This window comes from Anolis carolinensis, chromosome 2, assembly GCF_035594765.1.
Source record: "Anolis carolinensis isolate JA03-04 chromosome 2, rAnoCar3.1.pri, whole genome shotgun sequence".
Taxonomy (NCBI): Eukaryota; Metazoa; Chordata; class Lepidosauria; order Squamata; family Dactyloidae; genus Anolis; species Anolis carolinensis.
Window position 1 is genome coordinate 258,007,489 of NC_085842.1, and position 14,727 is coordinate 258,022,215.

At 37.8% G+C, this 14,727-nt stretch overlaps 1 protein-coding gene across 2 annotated transcripts in view; it reads right to left on the reverse strand.

The window, feature by feature from the left end:
- Positions 1 to 411: 411 nt before the first annotated feature.
- sptlc1 (serine palmitoyltransferase long chain base subunit 1) overlaps positions 412 to 14,727 on the reverse strand; it is a 31,889-nt gene continuing 17,573 nt past the window's right edge. For both annotated transcript variants that reach the window (XM_003216413.4, XM_062972119.1), the window contains 9 exons: positions 14,194 to 14,323; positions 13,652 to 13,741; positions 13,036 to 13,143; positions 10,387 to 10,482; positions 9,364 to 9,460; positions 8,072 to 8,126; positions 6,228 to 6,345; positions 4,401 to 4,474; positions 412 to 1,883 (listed from right to left, as the gene is read on the reverse strand). In XM_003216413.4, coding sequence (XP_003216461.2) covers positions 1,790 to 1,883; positions 4,401 to 4,474; positions 6,228 to 6,345; positions 8,072 to 8,126; positions 9,364 to 9,460; positions 10,387 to 10,482; positions 13,036 to 13,143; positions 13,652 to 13,741; positions 14,194 to 14,323 — 862 coding nt within the window. In that variant the 3' untranslated portion in view covers positions 412 to 1,789. The remainder of the gene's footprint in view (positions 1,884 to 4,400; positions 4,475 to 6,227; positions 6,346 to 8,071; positions 8,127 to 9,363; positions 9,461 to 10,386; positions 10,483 to 13,035; positions 13,144 to 13,651; positions 13,742 to 14,193; positions 14,324 to 14,727) is intronic.

Below are 14,727 nucleotides of genomic sequence, written 5' to 3' on the forward strand. Positions count from 1 at the left end.
GCCCCCTGAAAAAAGGAATATTACAAATGAAAGGAGCAAACAAAATTCTATGAACTTTTCATTGCCATCTGTTGAAGCACTGTAGAGTGCCCCTGTTTTTATTCTTGATGTGTACCTACATGTCATTTCTGATTTATCGTGGCCCTAAGAAGAACCTATCACTGAGTTTTCCTGTTCAGCGATTGTTTGCTTTTGTCTTCCTCTGAGGCCAGGAGAGTCTATCTTGTCCAAAGTTACCCAGTGGGGATTTGAATCCTGGCCTCCAAAGCCATAGTTCAATGTTCAAACCACACTGGTGCCCTTCTATTACTCCATACTTAATGAGAGACGGTGCATACAGCAGTAGAAACAGGCAAGCCAATTACTATCCAACATTAAGGAGAATATGATAAAATATGTAGGACACAAATACTGGATCAAATATATATATTTATTTAAAAAATAATAAGTCTCAAATATAGCACTGGAGTCCACATAGCAGCAACCAAAAAAGGCACAAGAGTGTAGAAACAACAAAGATATAATTGAAAGTCTTCAAAGCAGCCGCTGACAGAAATTTGGAGCACTACATTGGGACAATTCAGATTACATAAATCACAACATGCCAAATTTTCCTGAAGGTTGGAAGGAGGACAGAAGATAAAAACTGACATATTTTAACTCCTGTAAAATGAACAGCTACAGCTTACCTGTATCCACCAGTAAATCTTTGCCATCAGAAAGTAGTGCTTTCTGAGCAGGATTTTGGAGTCTTTTTATTTCTTGAAATGAAACATAAGCATTTACAATTTGAGATGTTCAGAGATACTGTCGAGTAAATGTGCAGAATACAAAGACCAGATCCAAATGAACTTGTTCAGCAATTTAAGTATGTACTATAAAAGACCAAGATTCATACACTTGGTCCATGTGTATGCTTTAGTACACAGACAAATTACACGTGCTGACTTTGCCCCTCTTTTCAGTGCAGAGGGCATCTCCATGCAGAAATCCCTGTGTGCATTTGGTGCTACTCAATCCAATAATTAATGAGAGTTCCATCTCTCTCTTATAAGTTCCATAGCTGCACAGCATTAGTGACTCGGGCATCAATATAAACATTAAATATATGGGCAAATCAAAGGAAAGGTCAACTTATATTGTATGAGGCAGTGCCATGTGATGTTTGATGTAAATCTGACAAGCTATTTAAGAACTGCCTCTGAGAATTTCAAAAATGAAATTATCTTTTAAAAAATTAGTGTATAAATTTCCACATACCCAGTGTAATAAACGTTATGTAAGTATATACTTCAAAAGAAGGATCCCACAATAGCATTTAACTACCCAGCTCAATGATACCAGGAGCTTTTGTGTGTGTGGAAAAGATATTTTTTAATATTTTCATTAAGAATCATTAAATTAAGAATATTCTTTAAGTTTTCATATATTTGTTCCTTGTTCATTAGCATTATACAATCAACTTTCAAAAATAGCTTGTTTTATAGTACACATTTAGAGAACTATGGAAAGGAATAAGGCCCTTTGATGAACGGAAGCAAAAAAGAATGTAAAATACCAGTGTAACAATGATCTCCAGTTTAAACAATGCATAAAAATAGAGCTGAGTTCTGTACATACAGTCTGTGTTTAGTATTTCCACATTTGTGATATTTTTTAAAAATTCTGGAATGACTCAGGGGAATTGGAGGCTTCAGTTCCATTTGATGATGCTGAAGAACCTTTGGAGTGCAAGCCAACTTATTGCACAGTAGAAAACAGGAGCAGCAAACATCCACCTCTGCAAGCCTTAGTTCAGCACAAACTCGGCAGCTTCCCTGATCAGTGAGGCAGCTTTGTCCAGTTCCTCTTCTGTTTGTTCTACTGTCACTACAACTCGAATGCTGGTAGGGGCAAAAAGAAAAAAGAAAAGTCAAGTGATACCTTATTACAATATATATCAGGCATGGGCAAACTTTGGCCCTCCAGGTGTTTTGGACTTCAACTCCAAGAAATCCCAGCCAGCTTACCAGCTGTTAGGAATTGTAGGAGGGTGAAGTATGCCCATGCCTGATATATATGCTGGTGAGGGTTGTTTTGGTGTGATATAATAAAGACATAAGTCCTGGAATATGCTCTATATTGGGGCTTCTTAAACTTTTCCACTCGCAACCCCTTTCGGCCCAAAAAAATTGTACGTGACCCCAGCTATATAATTATATAATACAGGTATAAAAATCAAACATTTACTGTTAACAAATCAGCATTTGCAAGGCTTGCTGCACAGGCTGGCTTTTCTTTTCATGAAAAATCTTCTGCTGAGTTCGTTGTAAACACTGCACAACTGATTCATGTCCAAAACAGCCACAAGGTGATGTTCAGAAAACTTTTACTGATGCCAAATTTTTGGGACCCCAACACTGAGCTATAGGGACCCCATTTAGCATTGGTACTCACAGTTCAGGTAGTGTTCTATACAAGGTTGTCTTTGAAGCTTGCTATTTGGAAATTCATTTGGTGATATTGCAGCCAAGCTTTTGATTTCTTCACAGTATTGCTGTATTGGATACTGGTTAGTGGTGGTGCTGACTTTCAACTCTAAACTGACCAGGACCCAGCTACTTGAGGGACAGTTTCCTCTCACTGAATCTGCTATTTTGATCAGTTGATAAAACTCTTGCGTGTACAAAGGCTGTCTGAGATATAGTCAGTGGGAACACACAGGGATCCTACAAAACCCCTGGCCCCCACAACTTCTTCTAATTCTTATTTAACAGTGTTTTGTTGATGCTTGAAGACACTATTCTTCAGCCCAACATTGTGACTGCTGTTATATGTATTGTGTTTTTCATTTGCTATTTGCATATACAGGCAGTCCCCAAGCCACACACACACACACACACACACATATATACATACAGAGAGAGAGAGAGATTGAGATGGAGCGCTAGTGGTAGGGAGGGCTTAACACCCCTGAGGTGATTGTTTTGCTGTCTGTGCCTCTATTTAGAAGATTTCACTGCACTTTCTGTCCCTGTGATAACTGGATTTTGAAAAAAATGGATTGTTGTGGAAACCAAGTAAGCTTACGTAAAGACTCTTTTTCCATATGATTAAAAATTCTTTCAGGAGTGAATTTCCCTTCTGAATGGTAGATTGCCCTCATTTCTTGGTGTTTCACCCCCGTTCTTAACTATGAGTAATTTGTAAGTCAAATATTTGTAACTTGGGGATTGCCTGTATTAAATTATGAGCAGCCAAGTTCAGTTTCATTGTATGTCATACTGTTTGATGTTCTGCTTGCCTCCCAAGTAGATGAAATTCAGTTATTTTATAAATATGTCTTTAAACACATTCTTTTAAAAAATATTCTGGTAGTAGTGAACAATGATTTTTTTAAAAAAATTATCGTGTGAAGTAGTATGAAACACAAGCTTCATACAAACATGTGAAAGACTGCCGTTCTGGTTTCTTGAACATAATTGGACTTTTGTTTGTGGTGTTGGCACAAAAGAAGCAACAAAAACGGACTTCTGTGCTCAGAAATATTATAAATGTAATACAGTAAAAGATATATTTTATTTTTATTTTAATAATTCAGTGGGACCACAGATCAGCTGCTTGTAGATCTTGCAGATTCAGGGACATGTCTTCCTTGACTGAGTCTATCCATCAGTAATGTGTTCATCCTCTTTTTCTACTTTCTTTGACCTTGCTAAGCATTACTGTCTTTTTTTAATGAGCCATGTCTTCTCATGATATGTCAAAATACAGCGATCTCAGTTTAGTCATCTTGGCATCTATGCGGGGGGGGGGGGGGGGGGGGGAATGATCGGGCTTGTTTTGTTCTAGGACCCATTCATTTTTCTTTTTAGTAAATGACTGCACCCTTAGAACTGTACTCTAGCATCACATTTCACATGCATGGATTTCCCTCCTATCCTGCCTTATATGCCTAGTTTATGTTTCCCCTGTTCCTAACTGAGTCATTTGTAAGTCGGATGTTTGTAACCTGGGGACTGCCTGTATTGCTTTTTATGAATTTAAATATATTAATTATGAAGATTGTAATTCTAACTTGTTTCTTGGATTATGAGCAAGATGTTTTCATAGCTAGGAAATGCATCTATATCACAGCAATTTTAAATAACACCTGGATTGTAGAATGATAAAATACCTATCTACATGATAACTAGCCAACCTTTCAAGAGAGTCTGTCTATTCAGTAGATCAATTTATAACAATACAGCAAAGATCTTTATAACCCAGAGGTTCAGATGGAGGCTGATCCACTGAAGCTCAGTAGAAAGGTAGTAGCAATAGTGGTTCATTATTGCTCATACCATAGTTTATTTGCATACAAAAACATGGATAATTTTTTAAAAGTCTAACATAGAATAGAAAGGTGAGCATCTACTAACCTGGGTGGTGGGAGAAATTTTTCTTCTTTTTCCAGGTAGTGAGCCTGGGTTAATGCAATACCTCTATTCATACACTGGGAGAAGAGACATACAACCAAAAACACAATGAGTATCCAACACCATATAGATAGGCCAACAATTATTCTTCCATCACCAGTGCTCATTATATTCCTTTCTTCAAAATAAGCTAAACCATTGACTCAAATTTGCACCCAATGCTAAATCATAGTGTAACCGCTCTGGTTCATCTCTTCCTTCTCCTCTGCTTCTACTTACCACTAATTATGGTTTCTCATAGTATTTGAACTCAGAGAAAACTGGTTTTAGTTAACCCGGACATGGACAACCTTTGGCCCTCCAGGTGTTTTGGACTTCAGCTTCCACAATTCCTAACAGCAGGTAAACTGGCCAGGATTTCTGGGAGTTGAAGTCCAAAACACCCGGAGGGCCGAAATTTGATCATGCCTGAGTTAACCACACTCTACTGCAGATGTTAGCAACGTTAAGCCCTCCGATAGCTGGAACTTCAATTCCCAGAATCTCTTACCATTGCCCATGCGTAGGGCCTCTGGACATTCATATCCAAAATCTGTGGAGGGCCAAGGGGTTAAGAATCATTCACCTACTGAAACAGGCCAACTTCTGAATATAGTGAATGATGCTAGTTTCCAATCCTGTAGTTGAAACTGCATCAGAGGGAGAAGAGATGCATGAGCTCATAAACCTGAGGCTCGTGCATTTAATGTTAAATCTCTTTTTAACAAGTCACATGCCTGCTTTTCCTTAGTAAAACATCGCTTGAACTGAGAGCTTGTAGTTTATTGCAATTAGGAACTTGCCAAGCTTAAAAACAGAAGCTACAGAGAGGGCATACAGAAACCAAAATGTGATTCAGATATCAACATGTAATATCTAAAAGATGAAGTTGGATAATAAACTGGGAATTGTGATAAAACAGGTCTTTTGTTGTAAATTCAAAATTACTATTTTCAAATAGATAGCTATGTTAGTCTATACCGATGCAAAATACAGGAAGAAAGAAAAGAGAACCATCTTATACTACGTGTAAGACTAACCAAATTGTTTTCCAGATGAAAATCCACTCACATTTTCCCTTACCATTTTAGTAATTATTGATATTTCCCTCTTACTAATTTAGTTAATACTGAGTACTCAGAACCAAAATAGTTTAATCCAATTCCAAGAATTAAATTCTCTAGTAGTATGCAGTAGTTCTTTATGGAGGAGAATTAATGGGAATTTTAACTATAAAACCTAACATTACTGTCACAACAGCCCCTTCGCTGTACAGGCTGCATTCAAACTTGGGAATTTGGCATGATGTTTGAATTAACAATTTTGATCTTCAGAAAAGTCATACAGTACAACCAGTACTGGCACAGTGTTTCTTCATATTTCAAATCCAAATCGCTGCCAAGTGAAATCTCATCTTAGGCATGTACCTTAGCCTTCTTCCTTTCTCCTATAATACTATTACCCCTAAACAACATCTTCCCTCAGGATCAATTCAGGCTGTGGTTGGACAGTTGTGTTTTGAAGCAATGCTGTCTAGGGAGCATGCTATTATCACACAGCAGTTTTGAGCATCTGGGTTGTGTTCTTTGTGTGCTCACACTTAGGATTTTGCATTGCCTTTGAGATGCCTGGTTGAAAAGCGATCAATCATAGTTAACTGTTGTGTCCCTCGGCTACTTTTCAAATGCCATTTAACCCCAACAGTTAGAACAGTTCAAGGAGAGCAGGGCTGATAAATATACTACGTTCTTCAAATGGTTAGGAAACTAGCATTTTAAAAAGTAATCTTACATAGTCTACAATCTCCTTCAGTAACCTCATATCACCCTCTCGAATTCCAGTGCTTTCTTCCAACTGGAGGTGCAATGCAGGAGAAAGAGACTGCCCCACCACCCGCAGTCCAGGGATCCTAAACAAAACACACACCCAAAATCATCAGTGTATTCAGTAAATGAACAAAAATGCAACATTTGGAAAGTTAGGATTAATTTTGTTAGAATATTGAACTGCATTTAATGAACCATTTCTTTTAGTTTAGGAGTCAACAGCAGGAACATACTAGGCAATTAAGTCTGAGCTTGGAAAGTACATTGCTTTAAATTCCCAAAACTGTAATAACATGTTTTGAAAGGCATTTGATGAAATTTGGGTAACACTATAAAGCAACTACTATCGAGTCACAAGCCAAACCATTCAAGCAATTTTATGTCCAATAAACAATTCATTAAGTTTTTAATATAAAGCATGTAATGAGCATAAGCTTTTCAACTCATCATAAAGGGTGTTCATTAAATAATCACTAAATGTTTTTCTTCATATGAATCAGGATCAAATCCAATTGTTTAGGTCATACAAAGAAGAAGCATGATGCTAATGTTGCAATTTTGGCAGACATAAATTCAAAAACACAATTGCACAGCCTGTTTTAGAAAAACAAGATAACAGTGCAAAGGAAGTAGTTTGATAGTCAGGAACGACTTGGAACCCATGACAATTCAAAGCTTTGATGTTTCTAAGTTTTGCCCAAACAATGCTTCATAATAAATAAATTGTGACTTTCTAGTGGCTCTATACAAATCCTGAGGGTTATCTGGCTTCTCTTTGTCTGTTACTTAAAATAAACCATCACTTGAGTTACATATCTAACAATAAGCAAAGCCAAGAGCCAGACATAACTCTTTCAAACAAAAGGTCAGTTAATGCTTGTGTCAGAAAAGAGGGGCTGGTCTTGTTTGTATGCCAAGCATATTGTAAAGGCTGCTTAACCTTGGCAAACAGCATTTTAGAAATAGGTATCATCTATTCACAATGAAAAGAAATGCTAGAAGAAATTTATTTTAAAAGGGGGTTAGGGTTTAAGAGAAAGAACAGAAATAAACATATAGATAAAACATATATGCCAGGAGAAAAATGAATGACAGAATTCACAGAATTTAAGAATAAATACTATTGCTTAAAATATTCTCTATAATCCTAGAATCATAGTGATGGAAGAGATCACAAGGACCAACCCAGTCTACTATGCAGGAATACACGAACAATGTACTACTCCCAATAGATGGCCATCCAACCTCTTCATATAAAAACCTCCAAAGATGAGAGACTCCATCACGCTCCAAGGCAGCATATTTCACTGTTGAACAGCTCTTACTATCAGGAGGATCTTCCTAATGTTTAGATGGAATCTCTTTTCCTGTAGTTTGAATCCAGTGTTCTGTGGTCTACTCTAAGGAGCAGCAGAAAAGAAGCTGTCTCTTTTCTCAAGAGACCTCCTTTCAAATATTTACCAAGACTATTCCCCTACCTTTAGTTCTCCAGGCTAAACATACCCAGCTCCCTAAGCCATTCCTCATAGGAGATGGTTTCCAGACCATTTTGGTTGCCCTTCTCTGGACTCATTCCAACCTATTATCCATCTTTAATTGTGGTGCCCAGAACTGGATACAGGATTCCAGGTGCAGAATAGAGCAGAACAGAGTGGGACTTCTGCTTCCTTTGACACTGTACTCATATTGATGCAGCCTACCATCACATTAGTTTTTGTTAGAGGCCGCATCCTAATAGAGCTTATTCAAATGTTTGCACAACTGTAATTTTTAGGAGTTAAGATATCAGTAATAAAAAAGAACACTTACCCTTGCAAAGCTTTATGTATTTGCTTACATTTTTGTTGTAAAACTTCAAAAATGCCTAGGGGAAAACAAACAATTTGGGTTTCAGTTTTAGTATCTAAATTGAGAACAATTTAAGAATATTTGGGTCTAGTCCTGAAATTAGAACTTCATAGGTCATAAGGGAATGATACAAACAGAGAAGCAGCATGGGGGGCTTTCTTAGTTTTGAAGAGCAGAAAGAGGCACCCTCCCCTGATTCAGCTACAGGGGATAGATGGCAGGTATGAACAAAAAGTGTGGCTGTAGAATCAAGTCAGCAGGGATATGATTTTCCATTACTATTGCTCACCAAGAAAGTGTCTTTCCACCAGAGGAAGGACTGCAAACCTTCCTGGCAGCAAGGCCACAAATGTATCAGGTGTAAAAATGTTGATGGATTAAGAGCCATTTTTTAAAATGTGGGTGAGCAATATCTTATCAGCATACTGAGCATTGTTAAGGTGTGTGTGTGTGTGAGAGAAGAGAACTGATGGGACTCAAATGATGATCCTCCCCCTAAACGTTTACCCATTTTCCCACCTTTTCCATTTTTATGGTACCTTTTAAAGATATCAGTTAATTTATTTACATAAAATGGGATTCAAGGCAGTTTACCAAATAAAAAGAGATAACAAAAAGTTAAAATACAAATATTAGACATAATTAAATCCAAATTCAGTTGGCCCTCCAAATTTGTGGGTTTCACTTTCTCTGAACAAGCCTGACCTCCTTGCCTCAATCCTTCTGCTGTTCCTATCCCTCACTCCCTTCCCATCAAAACACATCCAGATTTTAAGTGCTGTCCTTTCTTCATCCCTTCCTTTCCCATACTTCATTACCCATCATCCAACCTGAAGTCAAAGACCTTCCTTGATGATCTGTCTCTTTTCTCGCTCACTCCTTTGGCTCCCCACAACAACTGAGGCTTGGGGTGGGATGATGGGCAGGCTGAGGCTTGGGGTGGGATGATGGGCAATGGAGTCCAGGGTGACTTGGTGGGCTGGAGAGATGGGGAGAGGGGTAGGGAGAAAGAGTGAGTGTTCTTGGGATTTTACTATACTTGGTAAATTGGTACTATCTGCAAGGTTTGCTACAGTATGAATGCCTCTATTCAGAAAAATTAAGGAATAATTCTTGGAAATTCAAGTGTGTCAAAAATGTTAAATGCCAGTCCAATTTATGCAATGAATCAATGACAAGACACAGATTTTTAATAATCATAATTAGTTTTGTATTGTTGAAATGCATGCAAATAAAGTTCTGGAGAAAGAAACCTGGATTTTCTTCCATGATATTGAGGCCCTCAATGGCAGCAGCAGCTAATAGAGGAGGCAAAGAGGCTGAAAAACAGTAACCCTGGCCCGAGAGTCTCTAGATGGAAAGACAATGACATAGGAGAAAATTTGTCACTAGCTCTTGTAATGTCAGCAATTAGTTTAAAAAGTGATTAACAACACAAAGATAAAAACATTTATAAATATTTAGTTTGCCCAGTCCCAAGATTTAATTTTAATGTGTTTTAAAAACATTTTTTTTTAAACATATTTGTTTTGTTATAATTAGTTTTTATTTGTTCACTACCACAGGACCCTTTGCAGGCTGGGAGATAATACAGGGATAGCATGTTTAAAAATCAGTAAATACTTCAAAATGTTTCTATGTTCACCTTGGCAATGCTTCTATATGTCATGGCCTGCTGGATCAGAATTTTACCCACCCAAGAAATACAGTAGGAATTATTTTAGGACTCACATTTCTTTGGATTTATAGTAGTGGTATGAGCTTTGGTGCTGCCACTGCAGCAGAAAAACTTATTGCCAACACCCAAAGCTGTTCTTTTTACATGCTTTAAGACTCCTTCAGTTTTCAGGTATCTTAATAGCCCTATGCCTCCAATAACTCTAGCCATGAAACCAAGAAAAAACAGGTTTGGTGGTTTTTTCTTCTGCCACAGTTCTAGTTTTTCACCATACCCTACATGGTCAACTGCTTCTCCTGTACAGATTCCAGGAAATTCAGTTATAATGGGGTAAAATACTAAAAGATATTCTGTGTCCAGTGAAAGCTCCAATTCTCCAACCATCCCACCATGTAACAAATGTTGAGGCTCTACCCTCTTAAGAGCATCTTCTGAGCCAAGCAGTTCTTAACAGACAAAATGAACAGCATATGTATTCAATTATCAACAATAATAGCAGTCATGGGATATATTTCCTGATCTTTGGTGGTCACAGCTTATTATTGGAATGTAACTCCATAACAAGGAAATATTCTTCATCTTGGGATTCTACACGTACCTGATGATCAACAACAAAAGATCGGCCACAGCAAAATCCTCCAATAGATGCCAGAGCATTTTCCATATTTGCACTTATAAGATCAATATCATCCATCTATTGTACAGAAAGAACGGATAAAAGTTAGATACTGTATGTTTGGCAATCATCCATACAGCTGTAAGAAAGGAAAAACTGGCTTCTAAAGTATTCAGATGATTGCAATTTTTTAAATAGCAAAGAATCTTTGATCTAGTTAATTACATATGAAAACAGTAGGTTAAAAGAAGATGCAAGTAAACCTTGTCAGAAATAATCATCACTTCATTTAAAGTCTCTTTCTAGTCATAAATAAATGAAAAGAAAGAACTTTATTCAAAACTGTTCTCCACCCTATTCTGGAATAATTTCGTTTGTCCTTTAATCCAAATATTATTGTACTATAGATCACAACATGAGCTTTACAGAATAATTAGGAAGGAGCAAACTAGTACCTAATATTTAACAGAAGACGTAAAACACTTTTCTTCCAGGCAAAGTAGTGTGTCAACTTTTGCTGTCCTATTAACCCTCCACACCTCAATAAGTGTTGCTCCAACTACTCTTCAGCCTTTCAAGTCAAAGATGTAGCTGTTACATAACATTTATTTCAAATGTTCCTCTAAATGACATTCAGTATGTTTGTATATATTAACATTTCCCCACATCTTTGTCACATAAAAATCAGATTACTGACAGACTTGTAGACTGGGCAGGCAATTAAAAGAAAAGTGACATGATCCTTGTATCTGCACATTCCAACATCCCCTTGGATATTTGGAACAGTGGATGATAGCAAACTCTATATTTTGACTATACGTAGGTTGGAAGTAATAATAATAATAATAATAATAATAATAATAATAATAATAAAAAAACTTTATTTATACCCCGCCACCATCTCCCCAACGGGGACTCGGGGCGGCTTACATGGGGCCATGCCCAGAGCAAACAATATAACAAGTATAAATACAACATAACATAGAGCAATTAAACAATACAATAAGTAATAATATACAATATATACTACAACGCAAATCAAAGAAACAGTAAAAACAGGGCCAGCCGCATGAATACAAAGATAAAAACTCGGGTGAGAGAGATAAAGGGAATGGAGACCACGGGGAGCAGGGACATACGAAAGTGGAACCGTCTAGAGGAAAGATGTTGGAGAGGAGCAAGAAAAGGAATAAATAACAGTTACTCCCCAAAAGCGCAGCGGAAGAGCCATGTTTTTAAATCTTTTTAAAAAGCTAATAGAGTGGGAGCTTGCCTAATCTCAATGGGCAGTGAATTCCATAGTCGAGGGGCCACAGCAGAAAAGGCCCTCTCCCTAGTATCCACAAGGCGGGCCTGGGATATAGGCAGTGGCGTAAGGAGGGTCTCCCCAGATGATCGGAGAGATCGGGCAGGTTTATAGTGGGAGATACGGTCACGAAGGTAGGTGGGTCCCAAACCGTTTAGGGCTTTATAAGTGATGGTCTGCACCTTGAATTGGGACTGGAAGATGAACAGCAGCCAGTGGAGCTCCTTAAATAAGGGAGTAGATCTCTCCCTGTAACTTGCCCCCGTTATTAATCTGTCAGCCGAGCGTTGGACCAATTGTAATTTCCGGGCCGTCTTCAAGGGAAGCCCCACGAAGAGCGCATTACATTAGTCCAGTCTAGAGGTAACTAAGGCATGGACCACCGTGGTCAAGTCAGACTTCACGAGGTATGGTCGCAGTTGGCGCAGAAGTTTGAGTTGTGCAAAAGCCCTCCCGGCCACCGCCGACACCTGCGCCTCAAGCGTCAACGCTGAATCCAGGAGGACCCCCAAACTGCGGACCTGTGATTTCAGGGGGAGTGCAACCCTGTCCAGCACAGGTTGCCACCCAATACCCCGATCCGACGAGCGACTGACCAGGAGGGCCTCTGTCTTGTCAGGATTGATTCTCAGCTTGTTCCTCCTCATCCAGTCTGCCACAGCGGCCAGGCACTGGTTCAGCATCCGAGGGGCTTCCTTGGAATTAGATGGAAACGAGTAGTGGATTTGCGTGTCATCTGCGTAGAGATGGCAACACCCTCCAAAACTCTGGATGACCTCTCCCAGCGGTTTCATGTAGATGTTAAATAGCATGGGGGATAAACTATATATTGACTCACACTAGAGGCCGTAGAGGTCCACACAAAGCATTCAGGAGGTAATATTTTTTGGAAAGCAGGCAAATGAAACCATGTATAAGGAATCCAAGGCTAGGGGATAAGGGTGCCCCTCCCTGTGCTAGCAACTAAGTCTTGGAACAGGTATTTCAGTGTTTCATAATGGGAAAATACCAAAAGAAAGCAGGAAAACCACCAAACAATATAGTATTGTGGCTACCTGGGAGGTCCAGATTAGAAACTCGGGGGCCAGATTCAGTGCCTGATTTCCCACCCCTGCTTTACCATTTTGTGACCATTTTTATAGTTGCTGTTTCTATGAAAAGCCAGCATTTACAGGATTATCTATGAAGAACTTATGAACGTTTTATGTGTGCATTTGAATGGCTGCAACATTTTTTGCTATTAACAAAACAGTGTATACCAGAATTTGCTTTCTCCACATGCCTTTGCATAATAATCTGTTTTTTACTGGGAAAAAGTCACTTACATTTATTCCAAAATGTTCTGTAACTCCTCGTCCGTGTTCTCCCAACACTCCAAAGGAAAGACTTTCTTCCAAAAATATTCTCACTTTGTATTTGTATTTTAATTTCACCTGCAGATATATTCAATTTTGAAATGAATTAAGAATGCGCAGGAAAAGGAACCATGCACAGACTGCCAGATCATGGTGACCATCCACAAACAGTTACTTTATGAATTAGAAACCAGGGTATATTGACACTGATTAATGTACAGTTTACAATCTTCTGTCAGAATGGCTTGGTGACTCACTGAATTATCTCCCAGAATTATCCTATCATTACTATTTAAAACCAAGTTTGCTGTGATCAGGTGTACAGGAATATTGAAAACATTGTGCTCATGCAGTTTAGAAGAATGACATGCTATTATATTCACGTATGTATGTAGTTAAGGATGTTTTCAGTCATGATTTTACAGCACTGATATTCTTCTTTAAAAAAACAGAAGTAGGAAAATACATCATTAAGGAAGATGCAGAATATTCTCTAACAATGTATTTTTTTTGCACCAAGTCAGTAACAGAGCTCTTCATTCATATGATAGTATAGATAGATAAAATAAGAATTATTTCTACTCACCAATTCTGGAAGGGGACAAATATCTCCAGTATTAACGAACAAACCTTCAACCACAATAAATCTTCGTGTCACTCGGGCTTTTCGAGGATTCTGTAGGGAAAGTTTTGTATGAATGCTTCTTAGCAGTAATTTGTTCCTGTTGTTATTACCAGCTGAATGAGTTCAATACAAATTCTGTCAATACAGATACTATACAAAAGTGACTTTTCTCATTTTTCTATAAAATGAAAGAATGGAGGTTTTTGCATTGTACCGTATCAGTGATCATATAGCTTTAGGTTGCATGTATTTTATTTCTAAGAATTTTTACACAGATAAAAAAAAATGGTGAAGTACATTTACAATGATATTTTACTGCTGGCTCCTAAACATTACAGCCACAGTAATGAAACACAGCAGTAAAATCTATTTCAACATTCAATTTACAAAATCGCTCAGAAGAGAAACAATGAGCAATTAAACTATTCAAATACACTTCTTTTTTAAAAAACAAATCAAAAGCCCCAGTCTATTACAAACTAGCTTTTTAAAAGGAACTGTACCTTTTGATCTTCTATCTCTTGTTCTTTTAGTAGATGTTCAAGATCAGCCATATCATTATGTTTAAAAAACTTAATGTTACTTCTGGATGCCTGTAAGCCTTTTTGAATAGCAAAGCAGACTGATTCATCACTATAAATAAACGGAGTTCTGTTAGTTCATTCTTAATTTAAGCAGCCCCTTTGAAGCTGATTTTTTCCACAATGAACCTTAATACACAGCTGCTCTAAAGAGTTTTGTCTATGCAAACAATCACACCTCAACTACAAACACATGGTGCAAACCATAAACTATGGTTCATCATCAAAATAATGCCTTGTGCTGTTGCATTCCCTTTTCGGGTATTGCCGCAATTAGAAAGAAACTTTTATTTCATTTTTTCATTAATTATAATTTAGAGTCATGCCAAAATCCTGAATTGTGATTCCAGTTAACTATGATTTAATGAAACAAGCCAGCTGTATAAACCATGGTTTCAAGAGAACAGTTTTAAGAAATAAATTAACACCAACCATAGTTGTCTCCCCCATAGCTGA